Here is a 26,843-nt window from a genome sequence, read left to right as displayed (position 1 = left end):
AACCTCTGCTCTACCACCCTCGCCACAGTTCCTCGCATCCGGAAAACCACTGCTGGAGGCAGATCCTTCTCCTACCTCGCTGCCAAGACCTGGAATGATCTCCCTGCCAACTTACGACAGACCCAGGACCTGCTGGCCTTCAGAAGACTTCTCAAGACCTGGCTCTTCGATCAGTAGCAGCCCCCCCCCCCCCCCAGCACCTTGAGACCCTCTCGGGTATGTAGCGCGCTTTACAAATGCATGATTGATTGATTGACACAATCCAAGGGAAAATATGGGCAGAGCTTCAACTCCATACTCTAATACAGCATGCCTCGCAGAACAGCGAATGCGCTGCCCAGGCTCGACCTAAAATAGGAACAGCAATAAATCACAGGACTTGCATCTGTGTCTAAAAAGTGCTACATTATGAAGTTTTTTGACGAGTCTAGAACAATGATTTGTATGATATGTTTCAGGCCGTATTTTAAGACTATCCCTTAATATTTAGAATGGATGACAATAATGTGGGAGGGCAAATGGGCACACCTTGCTGCGCTAATGTTGTAGTGTTCCCTACTGTACATTCCAGGTGCACTGAGTATTCCCCAAAACCAAACGTCATAAATGGCACAAGAAATAAACGGTTTCTCCTGAATAAATACCTTTAACGATAGACCTGAATCCCCTCAAATTCACTATTTCGCATAAACCGCCCTGGACACCCATTCTCCTATGCAGTTTTGTTACTCTATAGCTACTGTGTTTCTTGTTGTTCCTTTTCTCATTTTGTATTCTTCACCTGTAATATGGACAATATTTACTGTTTGCATCTATACATGTCTGCTTCTTTGTACAGCGCTCTGATACCTTGACGGGTCATGTTCGCGCTATATGAAACCTCACAAATAAATAAAGTATAGACTCATTGAATCCGGTACCAGGCCATGGGTTCTGTTTTTAGGACACATCTTTAAGGTGGTGATTAATCCTACCTCTTCTCCTTTTTCAGCGGGTCTCATAACTAACAAATCTAGCATACATCCACCCTCAATACACAAACATGCTTTAGTTTTGGCATAATGGTGCTCTGAACAATTCTAGCCCGAAAAAAATTGCACTGGAATGATAGTAGTGGTGCATGGGGCAGGAAGATATCCTGTCCATCACATTTTCCAAAAGAGCATGCTTACTGCTGTGCGTCTTCCTTCAGTGCCTATTTGTACACAGTGCACTGGTGGTCTTCTATGAAAGTCAAAGTGTGGTACCAAATTGTAAATCCTTGCCCTGCCATCCTTGTGGCATAAATAATCTTTTCAGATAAGAAACTGAAGGAATATGACAAGGAGTCTCCTGAAACATACACAAGTATAGAAGCAAAAATTTAATTTGGGACTTAAAATTAGAAGATGTGCTCAAAAGCAAAAATGAGCTTGTGATATTATCCCCGTCTATTGTATAAAGACTGGGGACTGGATAGCTGATCCCTCCCCACCCTCGCTGACATACTTTCACATTGGCTACTTTTAGTTAGGCCACTGTTCAATCATGAAAATCCGAGAGAGAATTCTGTCGGCGTGCACAGATTTTATGTATGAGTGCGTGCAGTGCTCGGGGCGGTTCCTCAGCTAAGTCGGAGGAGTGTCACCCCACTGTTTTTCAGGAGTGCACAGAAAGGAAAAATAAAATGAAAACAAAGTTCTCATTTTATTTTTCACTGTTGAAGCCGGTTTTAGGGCGTGCAGGGCTTCGCTATTGTCACAGCCAGCAGGGGTAGGGGTGGTGTGTGCACTTAAGTCCACATGATGGTTTGGCTCAATATCTTGGGCCGGCTAAACAGTCATGCGCACTTGGCACGTTATTCACCGGACTGTATTGCAGAGGCTGGGTGGAGAACATGCAGTCTGAGCGCTGAACCATGGTGCTCAGACCAATCATGATGCTGCTGTCAGCAGCGTTGTTATTGTGTAGGGGAGTCTAGGAGCCTTTGTGCTTCCGGTTCGCAGAAAGAGAGGACGGAGAAGAGGCGGCAAGGTAAGTGATCTTTTTCTTTTCTTTTTTTCTTTTTCTATACCCTCTCTTCTCCCCGTCTCACCACTACTACCCGGGAGCAGTCGCTGGCACTGCTGCGGCCCCCCACACTGTTCCTGTTCCTTGAATGAGGGGAGGTTATACTGCTGTCTGCAAAACATACTGTAGCTGTTCGGAATGTGTTGATGAGGCACGAGAAAACCCTTCCACTATACAAAAGCCAAAGCTATTGTCTTTGTCAGTCCTGAACTCTAGGCCCAGGCAGTAGTTCATGGGTAGGTGTGCAGCTTTCTGTCAAAAACAGAAGTACACTTGAATTTATGGGAACACCTCTGAATCTACATTTTTATTGTGAGCAGTTTTCCTCGATCACCTTGTGGAGAAACGAAAATCCAGGTTGTGGATCAAGTCCCAAATGGATCATGTGGCCAGTACTTTATTAATTATGTCAGTATTGTTAAGCACGGATCACTGTGACTTAACACATCAGAAACCTGTTTGAGAAATGTAGTTAGCAATGCCTTTATGATGTCAAAGGGCAAGCTGCAGTGCACCCTTGTAAAGGAACACGTGCTACTTACTGCATGTTAATGTTATTACTCGAAACTGAACTCTACAAGGCTGCCGTAGCTGAACATCCGCAGTAAGGAACTTTGGACAGACTGGCTCAAAGGAACAGCCACATTAAACTCGTATGTTTTAATACTTTCATGAGGAACCACGGCTAATTAATTGGCAGTAAATCATTCGGGACTTCCTCCTACACTTTCCGTTTTCCTGTACCTGACAGCCCATCTGTTCCATGACCCGTATTTCCGGTTTTGTCTGCTGTATTTCTTCTAGGTGTAACCTGTAACAGAGTAGTGGTTTTTTTTTACTAATGTGTCATTGTATTATGAATCGGTGCAGGCAGTCTCAGAGAACGCGGTCTGGTACCACCAAACCGTAGGGATTTTGCTGAAGAATACATATGTTAAGGTTATTGGGAACACAGGACACGTGTGGTTTGTGTCACAGGTACTCCTCGCCAGCTACATCTGGGACTATTTATTTGTATTGCGGACTAGAACGGCATTGCTTCTAGGCGCTGCAGAGATAGAGGAGAGCGGGCTGGGGGGGGGGGGGGGGCTGTCAGGGGTTAGAGCAGACGGGCTTTCAGCTGTTTTATGAACGGCAGCTAGTTGTCGCAGTTACGCAGGGATTGAGGCATGTTGTTCCCCTGGTGAAGTCCAGCCACTTAAATGGACCGGTCTGCGCGGGACTTGCAGTTTGTTGGAGGAAATACTGAAACGTTGAAGATGTTGGAGAGGACTTTCCTTGGAGTCATTTTTTTTATTTTATTCGTTCTGTATGTATTTTTATGCGGAATTATCGAGACGTTCAAACATGAAGAGGCAGAGTGTTTTGAAGGTGACCCACTTAACCCAGTCAGAGGAGGCTTGCGAAGCTGCACCACAGCTCGGGATGTGTCCAGGTCACAGGTGAGGCCTGCAGCAGTCTACTGGGCCTCTTGACGTCTGTTAGTGACGTATGCAAGCATTCCAATAAGGAGGGAGTTCCAGGAGTTCGCTAGGGCTCCGACTGCCAGGGGTGGCGGTCTTTGGGTATAAATAGGAAAGTGTTGTTTTTTTTCTTATGGGGGGGGGGGGGGGGGGTATTTTAGTTGGTGGAATGAGGACTTGAACACTGTTCCTATATTATATTGGAGTTGAGGCATAGCTCAGCATCCCAGAGTTTGCTTCGGTTTCTAAAGTGCCACCGCCACCATGTGGGTGATCCTGTAGTTGTGTCAAAACAATTAGTCATGTCAGTCGGTGCATGTTTTTCCTCTACTGAGTGAATTACTCACTGAAAAGAAATGTGTTCCACGGCCCTAAAGTATAGTACAACAGGGACAATCGGGAATGGTCTATTGGACACGTTACAGGGCTTAAGTTTGTTGCCAAATATTCCATATTTGTGTTAGCCAGTCCTCTTCTGTAGTTGTGCGATGCTGCAAGTACCACAAATGCTTTATCTTTTTTTAATTGAGGATGTGACTGCCTGTTATTTAAATTTATCTTTTGAGCCGTTGTAAATCGTGTCACCGGTCTGCATGAAAATGGTTAACCCAAACACGCCTCTAGATTTCTTCAAGATGAGTGGCACATAAAAAAAAAAAAACACACACACATATATAATATATTCTTTTTCATCTACATTTCGCACACACATTTTCTCCCCTTTAATGTTCAATTAACAGGTGACATCCTTAAAGTACATAGCTTCTATTCCTTTGCACGTAGTGAACGTGAATTGTGCTGAAGTTGGTACGTTAATAATGACAGGGCCTTCTGTTCTAAATGAGCAATGAGCAACGAGATCTAAATTTGCGATACATGATTGATCATTGGTTTATGTCAGTGGCTGCAATGGCTTAATTAAAAAAAAAAATAGATATAAAAGTCGTACAATATCCGGTGATGATAAAGTAAACGCTAAAACTATTGTTTAGACTTGTGCTGGTGAAGTAATCTGACCGGGAGGACCAACGTCGATAACCCATGAGCTGATGTGAAACGCCATGTAGTTTGCATAGACTGTTTTCCTGGTAGACAATCACACTCTGTGCACGTTATTTACGTTCCTGGACAGTGGGGACCATCTTTTGGTTGCACAAAGCCTAGCCTTCTGAATAAAGAATGTAAAAGGACGTGGTGGCAGGGTGTGAATGCTTTCTGTAAACTGGCCTTTAAATCTTGTTCTGATCTTGCCACATTTGCTGAGCATTCAAATACAGAGGTCAAATTTCAGGCTCAGTCTTCTGAGGGAGCTGGTGTTTACTTTTCTTTCTCTAACTTCAAAGTAAGAAGATTTATGTGATAATCCTGCTGACTGCTGAGGGTGTGCTGGAGGAAGGCTGTACAATGTTATTTTTTTCTATCGCACAATAAAAGTTTAATGTCTTTATTAACTGTGCAGATATTTCAAAATATATCCGAATTAGAAAAGCACAAATGAAGCACATTGTTTGGTAATTCTAAAGTGAGGTGGAAACATATTTGAATACGATCAAAACAAATCATTACACTAGGTGATGACATATCCATACATTGTTTGTGCGCTGTATACTTTTATCAGTAAAACTGTATGTCTGTGCAAATGTAATGATCATTTCAATTGAAGATGTGCTGTCTGTAATGACAGTGAGCTACCATGCATATGCCACTTTACCCCACTCCTCTCTGCACCACTCCACACAACGCAACTCCACACTGTGGCAGTGCACCTTACGTTACTCCCCTCCCTCTACTGCGAACCACTCTACTTTGCCACTGCACTCTGGACCACTCTAGTATAGCCCACTCTACTCTACTCTGCACCACTCTACACCACTCTGCTCTGCACTCTATGCCACTGTGCTCTACACCAGTGCACATTATGCAGCCTACTCTACGACCCTCTAATCTAGTCTGCACCATGCCACTCTGCGCCACTCTACTCTGCTTTACTGCACTTCACTCTAATCGCTGCACTATATGCCATTTCACTCTGACAATGTACTCTACAACACTTTACTCAAAACCAGTTCACTCTACACCAATGCACTCTATGCCAATCTACTCTGCACCATTGCACTCTGAACCCCTACTCCACTCTACGTCACTGCCCTCTACGCCACACCATTGGACTATAAGTCACTGCACTCTATTCTATTCTATTCTACTCTACACCACTATTACTTTATGCACCGCCCTTTATGCCACTCTACTTTGCGCCACTGCACTTGGTGCCTCCCTACTCTGTACCACTGCACTCTTCGCCATGCACTCTACACCACTCTAATTGAGGCTACTCCACTCTACACAACTCCACTTGCGAGACACCACTCTATGCCATTCTTCTCTGTAACACTGCCCTCTATCCCAACACACTCTACTCGGTACCACTCCACTGCACTCTCCGCCACTAATCTATGCCACTTCACTCTACCCTACACCACTTCACCCCCACTCCAATTTGCTCTGAAACAATCTACTCTACGCCACTGCAATCTATGCTGCACCACTCTTTTCTCTATTTTGCACCACTCTTCTCTATTTTGCACCACTTTTCCCCCTATTTTGCACCACTCTTTTCTCTATTTTGCGCCACTCTATGCCACTGCACTCTACCCCAATCTACTCTGAACCACTGCGTTCCCTGTCAGCTTACTCTACACAACTTTACTCAAAACCAATGCTCTCTACTCTACTGCACTGTACACCAACTACTCTGCACCACTGCACCCTAACTACTCTGCACCACTGCACCCTACACCACTATACTCTACAACACTCTGTTAGTGGTTCCCAACCTTTTGACTCCTGTGGACCCCCGCTGAATCACTACTGGAAGCTGGGGATCCCCAAGCAATTTGGATGATTTAAATTCCAAACATTAAAACAGTAATTCGCAAAAAGTAGACAAACAAGTGCACACCAAACAAATACCCGAATTGTTAAAGATTTTATTACTTTATATTTAAAAAATATGCAAAAATCAAAACATTTTAATGGAATAGTCGGTGCTGCATCTCGGTGACTAACTTTCCAATGTTTGGTTTTATTTCACGGCACAAGGTTCCTGCCAGTGCTGGACTGGGAACCCAAAGCTGCCCTGGCAAATTTTGTCAGACCAGCCCCCGTGCGGGGCATAGCAAGTGCAGTGAGCGAGCCTAACCACTATCAAGGGGGACTTGTCCCCCCTACCCCTCCCAAGAAAGCTTTGGAAAAAATGGTGCATTCTAAAGCACATTTGTCATTATATATTCAACTGAATTAGCTTTTAAAGTGTAGTAAATGATGACCTTACTGTGCACCAGGATAGTACAATCTTTGTTGGAGGGTGATACTGAGGGAATCATTGGAGAACCTCAACAGCGTCTCCCATTCCTCCATAGCCCCTCTGTCACATGTATTTAATTAGTTTTATAGCTCATCTCATACCTGTGTAGGGTGCCGGAGCACTTTACATGACATACAGAGACAATAAATCATACGTGTGTAAACCAGTGGATAGAAAATGTTACATAAGGCAAAGGGGACTACAAGGCGTCGGATTCACATCATCCAAACTGGTAGGCATTTTTTAAGAGTGATTGGTCTAGAGAAGCACAAACTCAGGATTTAGAACATAACACAGTGGTTTGTGTGGACTTTATTAATAGGAATTTATTTCTACCCCAAAAAACGTTTTTGCCAGCATCAGGATAATGAAAGACGGGGGGGAAAAACATAGCTTTCTAACTTGTACCATGCATTTTGCATTCAGCTCTTTGATGGCAGTTCATAGCTCACTCTGCTAGATTATGATTGAAACTTATGAACTTATGAACTGCACAGTAACCAAAAAATCTCTGTGACAAATGCAGTAACCCATTGAGCTATGCACATAAAATACTGTTATTTCATATGGTACACATTCTATTCACCATCTGCTACCTTAGATGAGTCAAAACTGTCCCTAGACAAAACCCCATCTCTTTCCAGCAGGTGCATTAATCACCTGAGTTATCTTGACACTTTTATTGTTGCCTGAAAACTGCTGGATATACAAGGAACTCTGCAGTGATGTTGCACAAATTAAGTAACCCATTTAAAAACACTCCTGTTTCTGTCAAAAAGCCCCAGCTGGAGAAGTGCCTTTCTGCCAGCCCAGGCCTTGAGCTTTCTGAACGCTGTTCAGCCTCAAAGAACAGAGGCACAGCGCTTCTCCTTGCAGGTGACACATGGTCGGATGTGGAAAAGGAACATGGATTCAAAATCCTCTGGGCCCACACAGGCGTACACCAGCACACCAGCTCTGCCGTGCGAGCGCGGCTTAGAGACAAATAATAAAATAAGGCGATCACCCTTCAGCTTGCACCTAAGGCTGAATGGTGAGAGACCTGATTTAATTTGAGTCCTGCCTCACCTGTACTGTCATTCACAGCTCTGATGTGATGTGAGGGTGCATAAGCGTTTCCTCATTCAGCAGCCAATCCCAATGCCTTCAATTATGAGAGAAAGCTTCGATAGATGCTCAAGACCTGTGGACCCCCTTGGAATGTATCACAGACACTTAAGGGTCTGTGGATCACAAGTTGGGAACCGCTTCTCTATGCTGCTGCACGCAACCCTACTCTACTCTATTGCGCTCTACTTCACTGTACTCTGCACCCTCTGTTCTACTCTGCCCCACTGTACTCTACTCTGCCCCACTGTACTCTACTCTGCCCCACTGTACTCTACTCTGCCCCACTCTACGCCACTGCACTATACAACACTACTCTGCAAGATTGAACACTCCGCCTCTGAACTCTAAGCCACTTTACTTGGCAACATTGCACTCAATGCCACTGCACTTCATGCTACTGCACTCTACTCTGCACCACTCAATTCTACACCACTCTACACTATTCTTCTCTGAAACATTCTACTCTACACTCCTGCGTGCAACACCACTCTGCTCCACCCTGCACCATTCGATGCCACTGCACTCTACACTGTGCCACTCCACTTTGCATCACTGCACTCCATGCCAATGCACTCTACACCACTTTATTCAAAACCAATGCACTCTATGCCACTGCACTCTACACACTTTACTCAAATCCAGTGCACTCTATGCCAATTTACTCTGCACCACTGTAATTTACACCACTTCGCTCTTGGCCACTCTACTCTACGACATGCCACTCTGTGACACTACATTCCATGATACTCCACTCTGCTCCTTTTTATGCCACTCCACTCTACAACACTCTATGTAACTCCCTCTATGCCACTTCATACCATTTTACTCCATTCTATTGTCCAACACACTCTCCACTCTTCAACTCTCCACTCTTCGACTCTCCATAACACTACTCCACTATTCTTTGCCATTTCACTCTTCTGTACTACTCCACTCTGCTCTTTGCGCCTCTTTACTCTGCCACTTTACACCACTCTATCCTATTCTTCTCTAACACTTTACTTCAATCTACACTCTTCCACTTACAACACTCTACTCCCTCCACAGCACCCCATTCTGTGACACTCAACTCCACGCTATTCAACTCTACGCCATTCTAAGCAACTCTACACCACTTTACGACATGCTACTCTACTTAAGCCACTGACTTTTAGCCATGCTGAATAGCAGCCATGCTGGTGAACAACATGGATAAATCATCTTGACAAAGCCAATAGCTCTTGTATAGACAAGACCTATTGGCTTTGCCAATGCTTGTTTCTATTTTATTCATGGTTGTTTCGCCTAGCATGATCAGTGGCAGCCCATAAATAGGTATTTTTAGAGCCTGTATATATTTGGATGGGTTTGTGCAAATGACCCCAAAAGCGTATCCATTACAGATTTCTATAGTGGGGTAAAATTAGACTTACCAAAAAGAGCACCTGCGTTTACATGGTAACAAACTGTTTTTTGTTAAATTCCTTAACTTGTTTTGCACTTACAATAGAATTGTCTGCTAGAAAGTGATGCACAACTTTTGCTTTAATGCGTCGGATTTAACAAACCTTTTCCTTTGCAATTCCTACCTGTCTTTTGAGCAAAATTCAAGTACATCACCCAAGTCCTTCAATACTACTGTGCAATCCCTTAATACTGCAGCAATGTCCCTGATTGATTTCCGTGAAACATCAAGCAAAAAGGTACTAATATGGTTCCCAGTCTTTAACACCACCCCACTCACATTATGATATTTGAGCACTTAAGCCAGCCTTTTTCCTTAGTTTGCTTCAAACCTGCTCAGAGTTTCTCTGTGCAGGCAGCAACCCATCTGCACTTTAAAGAGGGGTTAGCGATCCACTGTAGGCGGTAGCAGTGAGTGACTGCATCTGCCTGCAGTGTGACGTCCAAGGAGCCCCCTTCTCCCTCCAGAAGGGCTCCCTTTCCCCCTCCTTCAGGAGATGCACTGACAATGTAGCACATTTTTGTGGCACACTGTGAGTGCACCTCCTAAGGTGCTGTTTGTGCCTGTCTCTATAATGCGGTACATGCACAGAGACGAAGAGATTCAATCATTTGCATGTGGCCAGACCCGCATAGAAATGAGGGAACACACTCATGATAGCGCTGACACTACATATGCAAAAGCACTAGCAGTATTACAGAAGGGGATGCACAAGAGTCTACTGCCACTCTGTGATACCATAGTGCCCTAGGGGTGCAAAAAGCAGGTGCACATGCCTGTTGTGCCCCCCTGTACACTATCTGTAATACAGCCCTGATGTTCCTTCAGGTTGCGTGTATCTAATCTAATGGGCAACAACAGATCCCGGTGTTTGCAAAAGTGGATGTAGATTATATATGTTGGCATGAGACCCCCCTAGACATGGAGACCGGTACAAAAGTCCCCCATGTCCGTCTACTTTTACCTCACCAATTGACATAATTGGAGAGTAGATCATTGGCAGCATGCTGTGGTAGATAGATTGGGTGAATGCTTAACGCTATTCACTGGCACCACTGCAGTGGCCCAGGTTTTCACGTCAGTCTTGGACCTAGTGTCAACAGTCCTTTACCCTTGTAACCTTCATACTACCATGACTGTACTGGACCATAACCTAAAACTGTTACCAGCCCTTCATCCCAGTGCAGGACAGACAGTTATTTGAGCCGCCAAACATGTGTGCATAATATGAGGACTCTGTGGGTTACAATCCGCCAGACTGGGGATAAGGCTAAGATGAGGAAACTTTAATGTAATCAAACACTGTCTCTTGTGTGACATTGGCAACATGGAGGAACAAGCATTGGCATAGCCAATAGTTCTCGCCATTGGGACCTTATAAGTGTTTAGCCATGCAACACTTGATGTTGTTGCACCAAGGATATTGTGCTGGATAACTAAACACTTATAAGGTCCCAAAGGCGAGACTTATTGGCTATGCAAATGCTCGTTACATTTTGTATCAGCTACACAAATTACTTTACAAGCGCCAGACGGACGAGGACGTCTCCCGCTGCTCTCACAATTTCTTGGCGATCGCTACGGCGGGGCCTGCCTACAAGCAACCGGTAGGACATATAAAGAATAAAACACTTACAATAGAACAATACGTTCTTCTAATTTAATGGATGGTGTCAGTGGACACCCCCATAAGTGGAATATGACTGCACTTCCTCGTTACCAGGCTGTCTGATGCTTTTCTGTCCTGATGAAGACCCGCAATAGATGCATACGAATCTACACTACAATATAGGGTCGAAACGTCGACGTTCTAAGCTCAATTTGCCCTTTCAAAACCACAAATTCAATAAGGAAATTGTATAACCTGCTGTGGTCTATGTATTTATCTTTTGGATTTTTGTACATAGTCTTGTTGTGTAAATATATGTAATATATGTTACTTTGTGTATTGCACCTTATCAGCAAACACAATAACGTCACTAATTGTCTCACTGCACCTGTTTTTGTGGACAGCCTTATGCTATTATAATTGGTTCGAATAATTTAAAAGAGTAAAAAAAGAATTGCATTCAATGAACTTCTCCTCTTATTGATTAATTTTCAAGATGTATTGTGTGTGTTTTCTACTCTCATTGAATGTTTAATGTAAACATTTGCATAATGTATTAAGTACAAGAGAAACTCAGTTTTCTTGATTCCCGACAGAACCATTCCTTGCTTTACACGAATTACTGCAGCACCTTTGCTTGTTTCCCCCGCCTTCTTACACTGCCTTGTGTCACTGTGGAATCACTAATTTCCCTTGGCAGTCGGGTTCTCCAGTGTGAAACATATTTTGGCTGTCTGCTTGTCTCATCTTTTGAGGCCTTTTAGAAACAGTGCGGGACATCCTATCGACTCGCCCAGGGTTTACATAAATAAACTTGATGTTGAGTGCCGGGGCGAGAAGTTTCTGTAAATATACTCGGAATGAAAGGAGTATGTCTACGGAGCACAGATAATAAAATGGTTGCTGGTACGTCCAGGGTGACACCGAAGACCCCTTCGTCAATTAATCTTCACACATTTTAAAAACAAAGTGAAATACAGTTACGACCCCCCTTGAGCATCTTCTGCACACTGTAAATTGTATACAGTGTCAGAATGTGGCTAATGAAGAAGTTGGCTTGTGACCTGCCCCCTTGTCTCACCACAGCATCGAACTCTCCAAGTGTAATGGTTTCCCAAGTGTGAAATACTATTGGTTTATCCCCTCCCCAATGTGGATTGAGACTAGGTATTGAGATGAGACTTTTTATCGCGCACACATCTGAAAGTAAATTGTCATCCTAGTCATAAAGGAGTTTTAAAAGTGCTGATTTTTTTTTTTTCATTATTTTAATTTCCGTTAACTATGAGTGAGGACATTTTGGGACAACCTGACCTGCACTTTACTAAATTAACATTTTGTATTCGATTACACAAAGGTTCAGTTTTGCATTTGTATTTTTTCCTTGCATTTTATCTAAGTGTAAGCGTAGCTTGCCTTTATAGATTTGCCAGTGCCTCTCACCATCGCATCTAGATTAGAACCTTCCAGAGGTCAGACCTCTGTCACAACTGCTGTAGTCTGTCTTGTCTAGATTCCACTCATCACTAAATTACAAGTCCAAAATAACAGAAATTTAGATAATTTTAAGGTGTATGCAGGAAGTCCACATTTTAGAGGTAGGCGTAGGGCTGGCTACATCTAATTATGTCTTTTGAATCTTATTTGTCAGGTTTGTTAAGACCCATAGACTCCTTTGAAGACAGAAATGGCAGAAACCACTCTGAGGTTGGCTGGTGTTTTGCATATGGGGTCAGTTTGGTTTAAATTGTCATTTATGAAGGGGCATTCTGATTTGAAGTATGTTAGTGACAATTCTATGTATTTTTTAACTTGTGACGGCCACGCAAAGAACATCTCATGCTTCATGAAAGCCACAGAGCGAGAAGCCCTGCTCAGACCAGCAGTGCATGTGTGCTTCATGATATACATACAGTAGCATGTGCGAGTGTTGGTGTAGGGGTGTCCTTTAATTGTGATGGGACCAGGCAGTGATGCTTTTAGACGGTGGCGAGTGGGCCTAGACGAAACTTTGTACATGCAAGCGTAATCTTGAATAATTCATTATTACAGGGTTTCACAAATTTGCATAGTTATTTGTGGTAGAAAACTGCACGTTGGAGATCTGAAACTCATCTGTTACTTAGTTGCAAAGGCATTTTTTCCTTGAATGAGGATCCCACTGGTATTTTATGTGACCTACAGCTTATGTACATGACGTATACACTTGTGTTCAATTTTCTCGCAATTTATCGCTAAGAATATTTCATGCACCAAATGGAACTTTGCCTTATGTATGTGAAAATTTTATGAGGGAAACATTTCGAGTGTCTGATTGTACCTTGCTCTCAGATGTGAGTTTCTGAAACTGGCCTGAAGCTGTCGTCTATCCGGTAGGTGAAATAGTCTACTAAATGGGCATTTGTCTGTGGCGAAGGCCTCTGAGGGAAAGTAATCAAAGGAGCTGAGAAAGGCTCATGGTGACACTCTGTGGGGGTAAGGAGGGGGGTATCAGAGACAATAGTGTCAGATTAAGGTTGGACATCTTTGGTAATAGATTAGACTTTTTAAAAAAAATATGGAATGCTGCTTGCAAGGTACATAAGAAATGGCTACTATAAGCTCACTGTGCCACTGGATTCAAGCTAGCCTGGCTGATGAAGGGTAATACCCAGAAACCGGTCCCAGGATGCTTGTTTCCGGTCCAGGGAGGACCTGGCCTAGCAGTTTGGTCTGGACTGTTCCCATGAGGCACAGGGTCAAGCCTGATTTGCATATGGCTGGGTCTAAACTGGGGTGGCAGGGCGATCAAAAGAACAATGGATTCAACCAGATCTCTTGACTGGGGGTGAATGTACGATTTATTCTGCATTCCGTCCATCATTTGTTTGCATAGCACTTTTCACCCTAAGTGGGATGGGTATGCCCAGACGTGGGTCCCTTGCTCACTGTGCCACTGGATTCAAGCTATCCTGGCTGATGAAGGGTAATACCCAGAAACCGGTCCCAGGATGCTTGTTTCCGGTCCAGGGAGGACCGGGCTTGGCAGTTCGGTCTGGACAGTTCCCATGTGGCACAGGGTCAATCCTGATTTGCATATGGCTGGGTCTAAACTGGGGTGGCATGGTGAGCAAAAGAACAATGGATTTAACCAAGATCTCTTGACTGGGGGTGAATGTACGATTTATTCTGCATTCCGTGCATCATTTGTTTGCGTAGTACTATAATCTGAAAGCACTGGCCTGAGCATTCCCATCACATTTTAGTATCGAGCGGGATGGCGTATCCAAGAATGACGGACTATGTAATAGTATGGAAAAGGACGCTTTAATGAAACTGGTGCACAACCTTAATACCCAAACCTTGACTCTATGCCTTACATTCTAAAAATAATCTGGCATCACTATACATCATAATAACTATCCAATTCCCCTCCCCACTAAAGCAACCCTTCCCAACCAAAATCCAATCGCAACTCTCCTTACTCCAAACTCCTCACATCCAAACCATGTTCATACAGCACTGTTGCCATCTCATTCCATTCATAAACCCCCGCCGCCCTAAACTTGGACTTAGCCTGAACATGACCAATGTTTTTCTTGAATAACTTTTAAAGTTGTCTACTAAACCGCCAAACGACCTGCCCATCATAAGCAACATCATCACAATAAACCAATACTAAAAACCTGCCTCATCAAAAAAACATGAGGGCTATCGAGAGGGGAAAATATAAGAATTGTCTCTTTCAGTGGGGGTATCTCCAGATCTAAAATGGCACCCAAACCTAGATGTCATGTCCCCAAGAGCTCACGCAACCCCACCTCCAGACCAATCCTGACGCCTCTTGCTCCCAGACCCTTTCACTCGCCAAAGTTTCCCGTGGGGTGGGGCGGGGGTTGGCAGCAAATACTGACCACCCCCCTTAAACCCCCATTGTTTAGCAAGACATCGGCAGGTAGCGTGCATGATAATTTCTGAACTCTGGAAAGTTGTAATTCTCAAATGTGAACAGGCGGGATTGATAGGCGTCATACCGGGTTCCCAAACCGCTACGTGTTTTTCCACTCCATTATGTATGTGTTTTTATTTATTATGTGCTAATTTAAAGTGTTACTTGTGGTATTACCAGAATTGGCAGCTTTCAAAGAGTTGCAACGCCTTCACAGATACTCATGCTGTGCTAATGGCATACACTGTAAATAAAAGAAACGACGTCAAAGAACAAGTTTAACACCTTCAAAATAAAGAAGAGAAAGGGTGAAACATTTTTTTTTCCATCTCATTCAATTTAACCAAGATTTTTATAGAGGGATTATATTTTATATGCAGAGAACTCTTCATTTTCACAACATTTGACCAAAAGGATTTGAAAACCTTGCATTGGCAGAGAGTATCGTGAATCAGATAGTCTTTGGCATTTCTGTCTGTCCTTTTCACCAAAATGTTTGCTGTTTTTTAAACTCGTTAAAAATAAGATTTAGCAAAATGTACCTGAACATAATGACTTAAAGTATTGAGTAAAGCTGAAACCGCAGTCTTGTCTCTCGTAACATCTGTTGGTAAAGCGAATTCTCACCATCGAGGGGTCTTTTAATAGTGGGAGTCATTTTTTTGTTGTTTTTCATTTTGACATTGGCAGCTCATTCAGACTCAGATGGACCAATTTACCTACCTTACAACACGCTGCTTTCCTCCGTCAAAAGCATGGCATTCAGCGAAGGAGAAGCTCAAAGACTCATTGAAATTTTGACTGAAAAAGCAGGCATAGTACAAGATACCTGGCACACGGTAAAGAACATTTCTTTTCTTTTTTTCCCATCACACTGTGTTGGTTCGTTAACTATCCTTGAGAGGATTGATCATTGATTTTGCCAAAATCAGATTTGTAGTAAACATTCTTCTATCCGTTACATCCTTCAGATAACTGACTCTTTAGAACTCATTGGCACAGCATCAGAACCTTTTGGATTTTATGAATACAGGCTCACTAGAGAGTTGTGTAGCGCTTTTGCAACCTGCTAAGTTATAAATCTCATCCTGGACCATCATGCAATATTTACAAGTGTACAAGGCTGGTTCCTTTGAGGTGTACCTCATCATCTTTTTCCTATTTGTTGTTTTTTTCATTTTTCAGTACCAAGGTAATCAATGATTGAGATTTCTTTATCACTAAAACATAATTTTATTAATTACACTATGTGACCAAACTGTAAATCTTAAATGTCCAAAGCATGCTTATGGGACAAGTGGGTATTGAGCTGGCACATTTATTTGTGTGAGCAGGGAACGACTATGGAGCAGGCCTTGAGATGTACACTGAGAAATGACTGATGACAGAACGATGTTAGTAGGGGTTTGAAGTGCATCTTAAGTGCTCTGTATTAGGGTTGTGATTATAAGGACAACCTTGGACAATAGACAACTGTGTCTCCATTAAGGGGAATGCTAGAGATTTTTGCCAATTGATGCAGAGGCCTGATTTATTGCCAAATTGCTGTAACAGTGAGATTGCTCCCGGTCGGTCATCCTCTATGTTGTGGAGAAAGAGGAGCATATAGTCTGCATAAAGTGCAATTTACGAGGGATCTCTCGGCATCTCAACCCCAGTAGAATGTCCATTTATACAAGGGCGTGGCGCGACAGCAGTCGCAAAGAGTAGCAGGGAGCATCCTTGTCTGGCTCCTCTCCCTACTACGTGGAAGAGAGATATCACTCAAGGGGCACGGTGGGTCCCTTGTAGATTAGTCTAGTCCACTGAATGAAACCCATACCCAGCCGCAGTTTGTCTTATTACCTGGTACAGGTAGTTCCATCGTAGGCTATCAAATGCATTTTCAATATCGATAGAGACTATCACTGCTCTATCCTCTTCAGGGTAGGTAGTCTCCATAATAGAGAGGAGCCGGCGAATTTTCAGAGCTACGTTTCACCCTGGGATAAAGCCATTTTGGGCAGTGTGGATGAGTGTAGACATATGCAGGAGGAGCTAGGTGTCCAATATGCGAGTTAAGATCTTACTCAACATTGATAGTGGGCAATATGCCCACATATCATGAGAAGGCCGGCCTGGTTTCCGTTAAGGAATCACTAGGGTCTCACTGGTAGTGGTCAGAAGTCCACCAGTCTCCCGAGCAGCATCCTATAGTGCAACCAGTTTGGGTGCCAATACCTCCAAATATGCAGCATAAAACTCAACAGGAAGGCCATCGGTCCCGGGTACTTTGCCCAGAGCGCTCAGACCATGGCGCTCAGACCAATCGCAACGCTGCATTGCAGCGTTGTGTTTGGTGATCGGGAGGCTGGGAGCCGGGTCCATCCTGCTTCCTGCCCTGGAAGCGGGGAAGAAGACCCAGAGGAGGAGGAGGAGGAGGAGGAGGAGGAGGAGGCGGCGACGGTGGGTGGCAGCGTCAGACAGGTAAGTCTTTTAAAAAAAAAAAAAAATCATTCCCTCCTCTGCTCCCACGACCCGCCCCCCCCCAACCGCCTTTAAATACCAGCTGCCCCTGCCCACTTCTGCTGCCAGCTCTGGAACGTATGTGCTAGTCGCACCAACAGGTAGTCACCCAAGGGCGGATGAGATTGATCGAGATTGTGGTCAATCACGCTACTGTAGTCCCTGCCGATTTGAACCAGTTGTATTAGGTGCATAAAGGCCAACAATGGTCAGGTCTCAACCCGCAAGCTTACCTGTCACCAGGACATATCTCCCATTAGGATCTACTTGTTCGCCCGTTTTTATAAATGGGACTCCAGATGGATCCAGAGTTAGGACCCCTCTGGAGAATGCAGAGTTGCCCCCTCCATTTCCTATGAAGTACATCCTTCTCTGGATCTGTGAGGTGAGTGTCTTATAAAAGGACAATGTAGGCCCCCTGCCTTTTTCCAGTATGGATGAACTTTGTATCTCTTTGCCATACGGTTCTGTCCCCTGACATTCCCACTAATGAAAGTGTATGGTGGGGGAGTTGCCATAATATTGAGGGGAGGTAACCTGTCTGGATTATCCCCATTGGGTAGTGGTCCACCCAACGGTCCGTGGCTATGAACCACTGCGCAGGGGGCTCTACTATGGATGCCGGGGCGGTATAACACATATTCCCCATAAGCCAAACAACAATATTATTCCAACTCCAGGACAATATTCCAACTCCATGACTAGAAGTGAGTTCACCCCCATTCAAACTAGCCAACTATCAATCAACAATCGTGCATTTCCCATATGCACAACCTAAAGTAGGTTGGGGTACAGTCAAACCGTCTCCTCTCTGCTTCGCTTCCCACCATATGGATGACAAGAAGTTTCACATCAGGTTAATCTCACCCCCTCTATCAGGGTTCAATAATGCAGGTTACACTACTCCCTCAGACAGTAGGACCTCCATTATGGAGTTGACACATCTCATCCAAACTGATGGCGCAAGATCGGTTCATCTGCTTCTTCCAGGCGTAACCTGTGAGCGAGTTGTCAGTGTTAAAGGAAGAAAGTGAGACACAATCCGAGTCTGAGTCCTCCTAGTCATCCTTCACGGTCAGCACTGAGGAAGGACCCGAGCCTGCCCTGCTCATGGCTGTCACCAACTTCACCGCTCTTTGGCGTTCCTGTTGGGCCTGGGAATAGGACGGGACTGCAGCAGTGGCAGTTTTTACCCTCTTCCTTGGGGGTTTTCGGGTGCTCCGTTTATCACCCTTGGTGGAGCCTGTGTCCTGCTGGGGCAATTGGTCAATCCAGTCCCACACTTGGGGTGGTGAGCTGAAGAAGTGGGAAGGACTTTCATATGTTACCGGAGTCTGGAAGGAAATCGCATCGCATATGTAACTCCTGATGTTATGAGGCATTTCTTGGACTCCGTGAAAGATGCCCGCTGCTATGGCACTTCTCTGGTGAAATCAGGGAAAATCGTCACTTTCCGGCTGTCAACAATTATGTCCCCTTTGAGTTGGGCTTGGGTCAAGAAATGATGCTGATCTTTGAAGTGCAGTGCTTTAGCCACAACCGGTCTGGGGCCTGTTCTATGTTGTGGAGGGTGGGAGTGCACATGGCGGGCACGCTTGAGTGTGTAAAATGGGGAGAGACCCTCGGGTGGGGTTGGCGGGGGTGGGGTAAAGCTAACTCGGCAAGAAGCCATGACTCCAAGAAGCTAGTCATATCGGCACTCGATCCTTCAATGCGCTCAGGTAGACCAATGATGCGGAAGTCCTCACTCTGCGTTCCATGGTCGACATTTGTTCTCTTATGGTGGTGACCTCAGGATTAATATCATCTAGTGTATGCTCAACCGTGGTGACCCATTCTGCCAACCTCCTATGGTTGTTCCTCAGCAGCCCCAGGTCAGTTACCATGGTGTCAATTTTGAGTTTGAGGACTTCTCGTGACGCAACTATTGTTTGTAATATAGTGTGCAGAGTCACTCCACTGTGGCCATCCTGTGAGTGTCTGTTATTGTCTGTTATGGCAATGGTTTCGGAGGTGGCAGAGTAAGGTTCCTGGAGCTGAGAAAAATCACGGGTCATTTTTCTTGGAGTACTTGCCCATTATGATGTGGTCCCTCCGGTGCAGTGTAAGGTCAGAATCCAATGCCCTTTAGGTATTTCCAGCGTTGATGCTGGTGGTGATGCGCTGCCATGTGCTCACTCTGGAGGCGTGGGACCCTGGCAGTCTCCCCGCCCTATTACCAGAGCACCAGAATGCCCAGTGCCCCAGGCAGTGAGGGATATCGTTTTAGCCACGGGGCCTGAGCCAATAGTTAGCACAGGAGGAGACCTCTTGCCCCTTCCAGCTCAGCAATGGTGCCTAGGGGGGCAGATACACCTATACGTTTTTCTGAAATCAATCTGGGACAGTGTGCCAGTGCTCTCCTTTCCCACTGCCGTGCTTGCGGGATCTCTGGTCAGGGTATCCTCTAGTGGGGGCAGCACCAGCAGTTTTTGGGTTCCCTCTCACTTGGTCACAGATTTGTGCTCAGGACTGCAGCAGACTCATGCACTGAAGACCAAACAATCTCTATGCTCAGAGTGGCCCCTGTACACCCCAGCCCCAGGCAGTGGACCTGCCAGGAGGTAGGGATTTACTCAGTTGCACGTAGAGTCACCAATTATTAGGTGCACAGGTATTCCCAGCAGTGGCACGGCTTACAATTGTCCCATATCTGGGCTCAGTACTCTGCCCACCTTCAAACCGCCATTACAGCACAAGGAGAACGGGAGGTAGACGGGTTAGCAGCGAGCCTCTCCACGTGTCTCGGCTCGTTATGCTGGGGACATCACTGTCGGAGCACTTAAGAGATTGGTTGTAAAGAGCACTGGCCACCTCGCTACAGTGTTTCCACCCTTTCTGCTCCTGCTGCGCAGCTCCCAGCACGATTGGGCATCAAGCTGAACACAAGGTCAGATATGCCGCTACAGTCCGCTCAGTGTCCTCAGCGATTCACTGTTTCCTAAAAGGGGAGTGCCGGCTAAAAAGGTAGCTACGTATTTGGGGTCCTTACTTGGCTGACGGTGCAGCGCTGTCGCAAGAGTACCGCAGCTGCCCCAAGTGAGTGTTGTGGCTCTGCTCTATTTAATTAGGGTGTGCCCTCTGGCCTCCACAATGCCGTGTCGCTACACCCCGGAACCATCCCACCGGGCGCAATCACTGTGTTACCTCGGGGGTTCTGAAGCTGCTTTGCTTCTCCGGGCTCTGCTGAGTGGATCTCGCAGTAGATTTGCTACTGGCTGCCGTCTGACTGTTGTAGCTGCAGGCTGCCCACAGCAGTGATGGCGCCCACTCCGCTCCTGCCACATGGCCTACTGCGCGCTGTCGCACCCAGGGGAAACAAGTGCTAACTGTCGATATGGCACACTCCATGCCTGCAGTGATTCCCAGTGGTCTTAAAGGGGCGCCGACTGGAAGAATAATCACCAGGGGCAGCCACACTTATTTGGCTTGCGGAGCAGTGCTGCCATAGGAATCTGGCAGCTGGTTTCTTCTCCGCCCAGTCAAGGTGGGCCCCTAGGCCTTCGCAGTGCTGCGTCACTGCCCCCCAAATATGTTCCAGCAGGAGCAGTCACTCCCCCTGGGGGCAGTGGGGTTCCACTGCCGCCTTGCCTCTCTGGTCCTCGTTGGTTGAATTGGGGGCACCCAGGCCCAGCCGCTAGCAATTGAGTAGTGTTGAGGCCTCCACTACGCCACCATCTTGTGCAGCAGCTTCATGATTCGCCGCAGGGAATCGCCTTGTGGCACTGCAGTAGTCAGGGTGTCCGAATTCTGTGGCTGGCGGGTTAGGGGGTAGAACTGGCCACACTGCTCTTATGGTTTGGGGGTGAGATTATCAGGCAGTGCCCAGGATGATTCCGGATAGCGGAGCTCAGCCGGGAGCACCGCAGCTTCACCGCCTACCGCATTGCTGTCAGATTACGCCCCCTACTCACACTTGAGACGGAACACTTCCTGCTTAGAATCGCAAGAAATACAATACCTCATGAGAAACTGGGCTCCCAAGATACAGGGAAAGGTTGAAGCGTATTCCAGCTGGGAAAGCTGGATTACACAATCAGTGGATAAAATGGCCCCTAAAACGACACCTAACCCAAAAACCGTGCCTAAAAAGGCACTATGGTTTAGCACATTACTAGCATCCCTAAGGAAAAATTGAAAAAAATTTGAAAGGGAATGGAGGAAGAACTATGATACTCTACTTAAAGTTAGGTATAAGGCAGCCATCAGACTTTACCATAATAATATTAAAGATGCTCAAGCAAAACTTTTTGAGCAAAAGATTAGGCAGGCACAGAACTCATCTAAGGAACTGTTTAAAGTGGTCAAATCCCTAACCTCCCTAATTCGGGACAACCACATCCATCAGGTTACGGCGGAAAGATGTAATTATCTAGCCACTTACTTCCTTAAAGTCATGGATATCTATAGCTCCTTTCAGATTGGGAGTGAGACAACCCCAAGCCAGGAAGGAGATTGTGTGTGGTTCTCTTCCATGCCTGTCCTCCCTCGCTATCCACTCACTAACATAAATGATGTGAGATCTTTGATGGCTAAGGTCAAATCAGGCTCACCATTAGATCCTACTCCACCCCATGTTCTTTGCAAGGTCATTGAGGTCCTGCATTATTCGAAATTATGAATCTCTCATTAGAGGAAGGCGAAGTTCCAAAAGTCTGGAAACATGCAATAATTAGACCATTATTAAAAAAAATACAATTTAGACCCTGCTCATCTAGGGAACTATCGCCCTATATCACTTTTACCAGTAATTGATAAATTAATGGAGAAACATATATATGGAGCGCTAACAGAGTTTCTGGAAACTAACCAACACCTTCATCCCACGCAGATGGGCTTTCGTGCACAATGCAGCACGAATCAGCACTCTTAGCAGAGTCAGAAGAATTAAACATTACCCTGGACCAAGGCAGTTCAGCCGCTATACTACTTCTTGACCTTAGCGCAGCATTTGACACCGTGGACCATTCTATTCTACAAAATAGATTGCAGGCTATCGGTATCCAAGACTAAGCCTTGGCGTGGCTTTCATCTTTTTTGAAGGGCAGAACTTTTCAATTCATGGAAGCTAACTTTTTCTCTAATATCATGCCATTGACTTGTGGGGTGCCACAGGGGTCCTTGCTTAGCCCCACATTGTTTAACATCTACCTGGGACCCCAGGCACATATAGTCCAGGAATTTGGTATCTCTATGATATCATATGTAGATGACACACAGCTGGTGGTCTCTTTTGACCACCACAGAACCAATAGCAAATCAGATCTTTTAGCACCTTGCCTGGAAAGAGTTGTGGAATGGATGACCAGCGGCTGTCTGAAGCTGAACGGGGACAAAACGGAGCTGTTGGATCCTCGGAAACAATGCAATTCCTATGCCTCTGATCAGCTGGCCTTACTGTCTAGGTAGTCCACCAGTCCCGAACACGACAATCAGAAATCTTGGCTTTTGGCTCGACTGGAAATTAACAATGGATACCGAAGCTAAGAAACTTGCAGGCACTTGTTTTGGGTTACTCAGAATGCTCCTTAAAATCCTGGATTGTATTCCCTTGCCGCTAAGAAAGACAGTTATTCATGCCCTGGTTGCATCACGTCTAGACTATGGAAACTCCCTTTATCTGGGGGCACCAAAGTATGTCATCAAAAAACTTCAGGTTGTCCAGGATGCTGCAGTAAGACTGCTGCGTAAGGTCCCAATACCGGAACCAGTTGAGAAGCATAGAAAAGCTCTATACTGGCCCCCGATCGAGGCTAGAGTCAAAATCAAGGCACTTTGTCTGACATACAAAGCCATACACAACAAGAACCCCAGAAAAATAGGACTTGGTGAACCTTTGTCCTCAACAGAATCCTCGGATCTTGCTCTGAACGATTATTAAAAACTATCAGAACCAAGGGAGCAAGATGGGGGGGGTAGATCCTTTGCACATCTGTCACCCACGCTGTGGAATTCTCTTCCACGTGAATTTAGATTCCTGGAAACAGAATCAGTTTTACGAAAAAATATTAAAACCTGGCTTTTCCATCAGTACCACTAAACCCCCCTCTAGTTTCTGTATCATATTTGACTCTCAGTGCTGGGAAGCCCTTGGGCAGCTATGCACTCTATAAATCCCCTAAACATAAACATGGTGTAGTGAGATACCCCTTGGAAAATGCACTTCAGCATAGACTGAAGTGCTATAAAGATGCCCGAATGCACTACATAACAATAGAAATAATATGTTTAATTGCATGCATGTCATTGAGTACGGATGTGTACGTGAGCGTGTGTGTGCGCTCAAGCACCCATATTTGGAGTACTGCTGCAAAAGCTGTAATCCTACACTTGATCTTACAGTTGTATTGTGCTGCATCTAATTGTGCTGAGGGTGTTTATTTTCAGTACCACTGCACTAAGAGTGCTTGTAGCCCATGTTGGAGTACATAATGGCTTTCGCTATGCTTTACCAATCCTCGAAGAGTAGGCGAAGGCCAGTTATGTAAACAACAAAACTGATTGAGTCCCATGAGCAAGTTTAGAAATCCATTTGGGAGTGCCCTGGTTCTGCCAGTCAAAGATGTTTATGCCCATTTTGTTAGGGAATGGCTGGAGTACATGGGCTGTGTCCTCGTTTCCCTGACCTGCTTAATTTGTGCCAGTGCTTGCAGGTGGTGTGTACTGGCACTCATTGCTGGGGACTGAGCCTTATTTATCATGAGACTTTGACCCATTCATAAAAGAGCAAAGGAAGGAGAGACAGAAAGAAGGTAAACAGTTAAAAAGAAAGGAAGTGGGGATGCAAAAGTCAGACAGCAAGTTTAGAAAAGAAAGAGGAGGAATTAAAAGTAGACAGCCTTGATTTTTTGGGATTTTTTTTATTTCCCATAATCCTAGCAATCGACGTTTTTGGGGCCGTTTTTTCCCACTACAACTATGCACTGACCTTTAGCCTCCTGTACCCCGAGTAGTTTTAATAATGTTTTCCTTGCAGTGGGTCTTGCTTACTGCTATAAACAAGTCACTTCCGGTAGGGTAGCAGTGAACTTTTCCCTTCTTCTCAGAAAGATCAAAATATGCATGCTGCCAGTGTTTGGCGAAACAGTGGGAATTTGTAGCCTAAACCTAGCTTCATTGCTGTAGAAAAACCCGACCTGGATTGTGAGAGAATCTCAGTTGCATTTGTGAATATTTCACAGTGCTCTCACGTTGTGTTACTTGTATTACGTTACGTACACGTACATTTAAAATGTGTCAGTTTCTTGTTCCTGATAATGGTGCTCTTATATACACAGGCTACACAAAAAGGTGACCTAGTTGCAACCCTGAAGCGCCAGTTGGAGGAGAAGGAGAAGCTTCTGTCTGCAGAGCAAGAGGACACCGCGGCTGCCAAAAATAAACTCCGAGAATTTAGTAAGGTAGTGCAGTTTTATTCACCTAAGCTCTTGTAATCCTAATTGAATCCCCTGGCTGGCTCAATTATTCGCATGTATCTATAGTAACATCTGTCGTGTGTGATTTGCTTGTTTTTCTGACGGCGAAAAGCGCATCATCGGCTCTAATGTAATGTTCTTTAATTCAACCCCAAGGGTCCGGGATCCTGTTTTTTTCAACTGTAATCGCTAGATGATTTAATTAATCATTTTATTTCCATAGTCAGATCAGCAAAACTGAAAGCGCGTGCTTTATTTACCTTTTAAAAGACACTTATCGCAATCAACCCCGAACTGCAACTCACACAATAATATTTTTATGTTGAGACTTCTGCAACACCTTGAATGTCACCCTCAGTTAGTTCGACTTTCTCCTCCGTTAGTCGGAGTAGCTGTTTAGCTTTATGGAGGGGGATGGAGTCCAAACCTGTATGTTGGTGCCTGGCCTAGCCTGGCCTGCAAGAGTACAGGGCCCTCCTAAATTCCACTACATGTCGAGCTGGTGAGTCGAGTGTTGCATGATGTGTGAGCTAATTGCTAACTCTTTTTACAAACCAATGGTGTTTGAAATTCCAGCTTCCGTGGTTGGGTTACAGCATTTCATAAATCTGATTAATAGTATGCGTTTTCTTTCTAATATCGCTATCATTCCTCTGGGTTTTTTTTCACTCTTCCCTGCTTTTCCTAAAGCTACTGGGTATAGGTCTCCGGTAGGCCACCTTTTCCTCAGCACATGAACAATGAATTCTCAAATTCCCTAACTTCTTGTAGGGTTATAGTACTTTCTGTTAGCAAGGACCCAACCACGGCTGATCAATAATTGAACTAAGTATCCCTCGCATGAATTCCAGTCGAGGTCCTTTCTTTACAAGAGGGACTTATATGCCATCCACCTATTTAAAAAAAAATATTTCACTCTGCACCTATGGGAAATGCATTTTTTCAACCCAGAAAATGAAGAAAATTATTTAGCAGTGCTCGTCAATAATCGTGGCTGAGCTTGAAGTGCATTGACTGTTCTTGTCAGCTGCTGCTAAAACATTTAGTCTATATAGACCTGTCTCTGGATAGTATGCCCGAATCCACAGCCGACCACCCACCCTGGACCACACTGGCCGGCCCTCTGTTAATGGGACCAGATCACTACCCTTCTGATCCCTCAACAGATTACTCATGCAACCCTTGATACTCCTGCATGAATTGAATAAGGCTGCACTGTGGACCTTCTGGGACGATCTTACAGTCCATCACGCACTCTCGGGGTCCTACCATCTTGAGTTCTAATGATGAGCCCATATACTTTGGTCCAAATGCCATGAGCTTTGTTCTTTATGTACCCTGGAATTTATCGGGTTTGTATGTCTTAAGCTCTGTGTGATACACTAATATCACTATAACCCTTTTGCGCACCGAGCATGTTTTCTTACACAAAACTGAGGGATATTTCATTTTCAAGCATGCGCATTCTCTAATTTATTTCTTCCTTTAAATATTCTAAAGAATATCCCTATTTTGGTGAATTAGGGACCATTGCTGCTTTTCTGAACTTTATAACCCCAGGTGCCCAGTGAACTACTATAATGCTTTAACCCAGAGTAAAAATTATCTACACCCCAGTAGCTAGGGCATCAAAATGATATCGTTCCCGGGCACTGAGATCAGAATCTGAGATTGGCCGGCTGATGGAGGTTCACGGTCTCTTTATCCAGCTCTTGGGTTAGTGTCTTTGAGTGCAAGTTGAATACTTGGATGTGGACTATTGAGAGAGTCTTTCTTCAACATGACCAATGTAAGTCAAGGGCTGTTGCTTCCATGCCACAATTTCAGTCCAACTATTAAATCTAAGTTGAGCTTTCTACCATAATCGGTGGATGTACTGAAAATGTATCACAGAACTGCCACTCCTTGAGCTATATT

General features: G+C 44.9%; 1 protein-coding gene across 6 annotated transcripts in view; it reads left to right on the top strand.

Moving 5' to 3' along the window:
• Nucleotides 1–26,843, top strand: part of RRBP1 (ribosome binding protein 1) — a 250,849-nt gene that overhangs the window by 50,181 nt on the left and 173,825 nt on the right. For all 6 annotated transcript variants that reach the window (XM_085611756.1, XM_085611754.1, XM_085611752.1 and 3 more), the window contains exons 3-4: nt 15,658–15,806; nt 24,789–24,911. In XM_085611756.1, the coding sequence (XP_085467882.1) occupies nt 15,658–15,806; nt 24,789–24,911 (272 nt within the window). The remainder of the gene's footprint in view (nt 1–15,657; nt 15,807–24,788; nt 24,912–26,843) is intronic.

This window comes from Triturus cristatus, chromosome 6 (genome assembly GCF_964204655.1).
Source record: "Triturus cristatus chromosome 6, aTriCri1.1, whole genome shotgun sequence".
In the NCBI taxonomy this organism is placed as follows: domain Eukaryota; kingdom Metazoa; phylum Chordata; class Amphibia; order Caudata; family Salamandridae; genus Triturus; species Triturus cristatus.
Note: the sequence above shows the minus strand (reverse complement) of the source record. Positions and strands in the feature narration are given on the sequence as shown.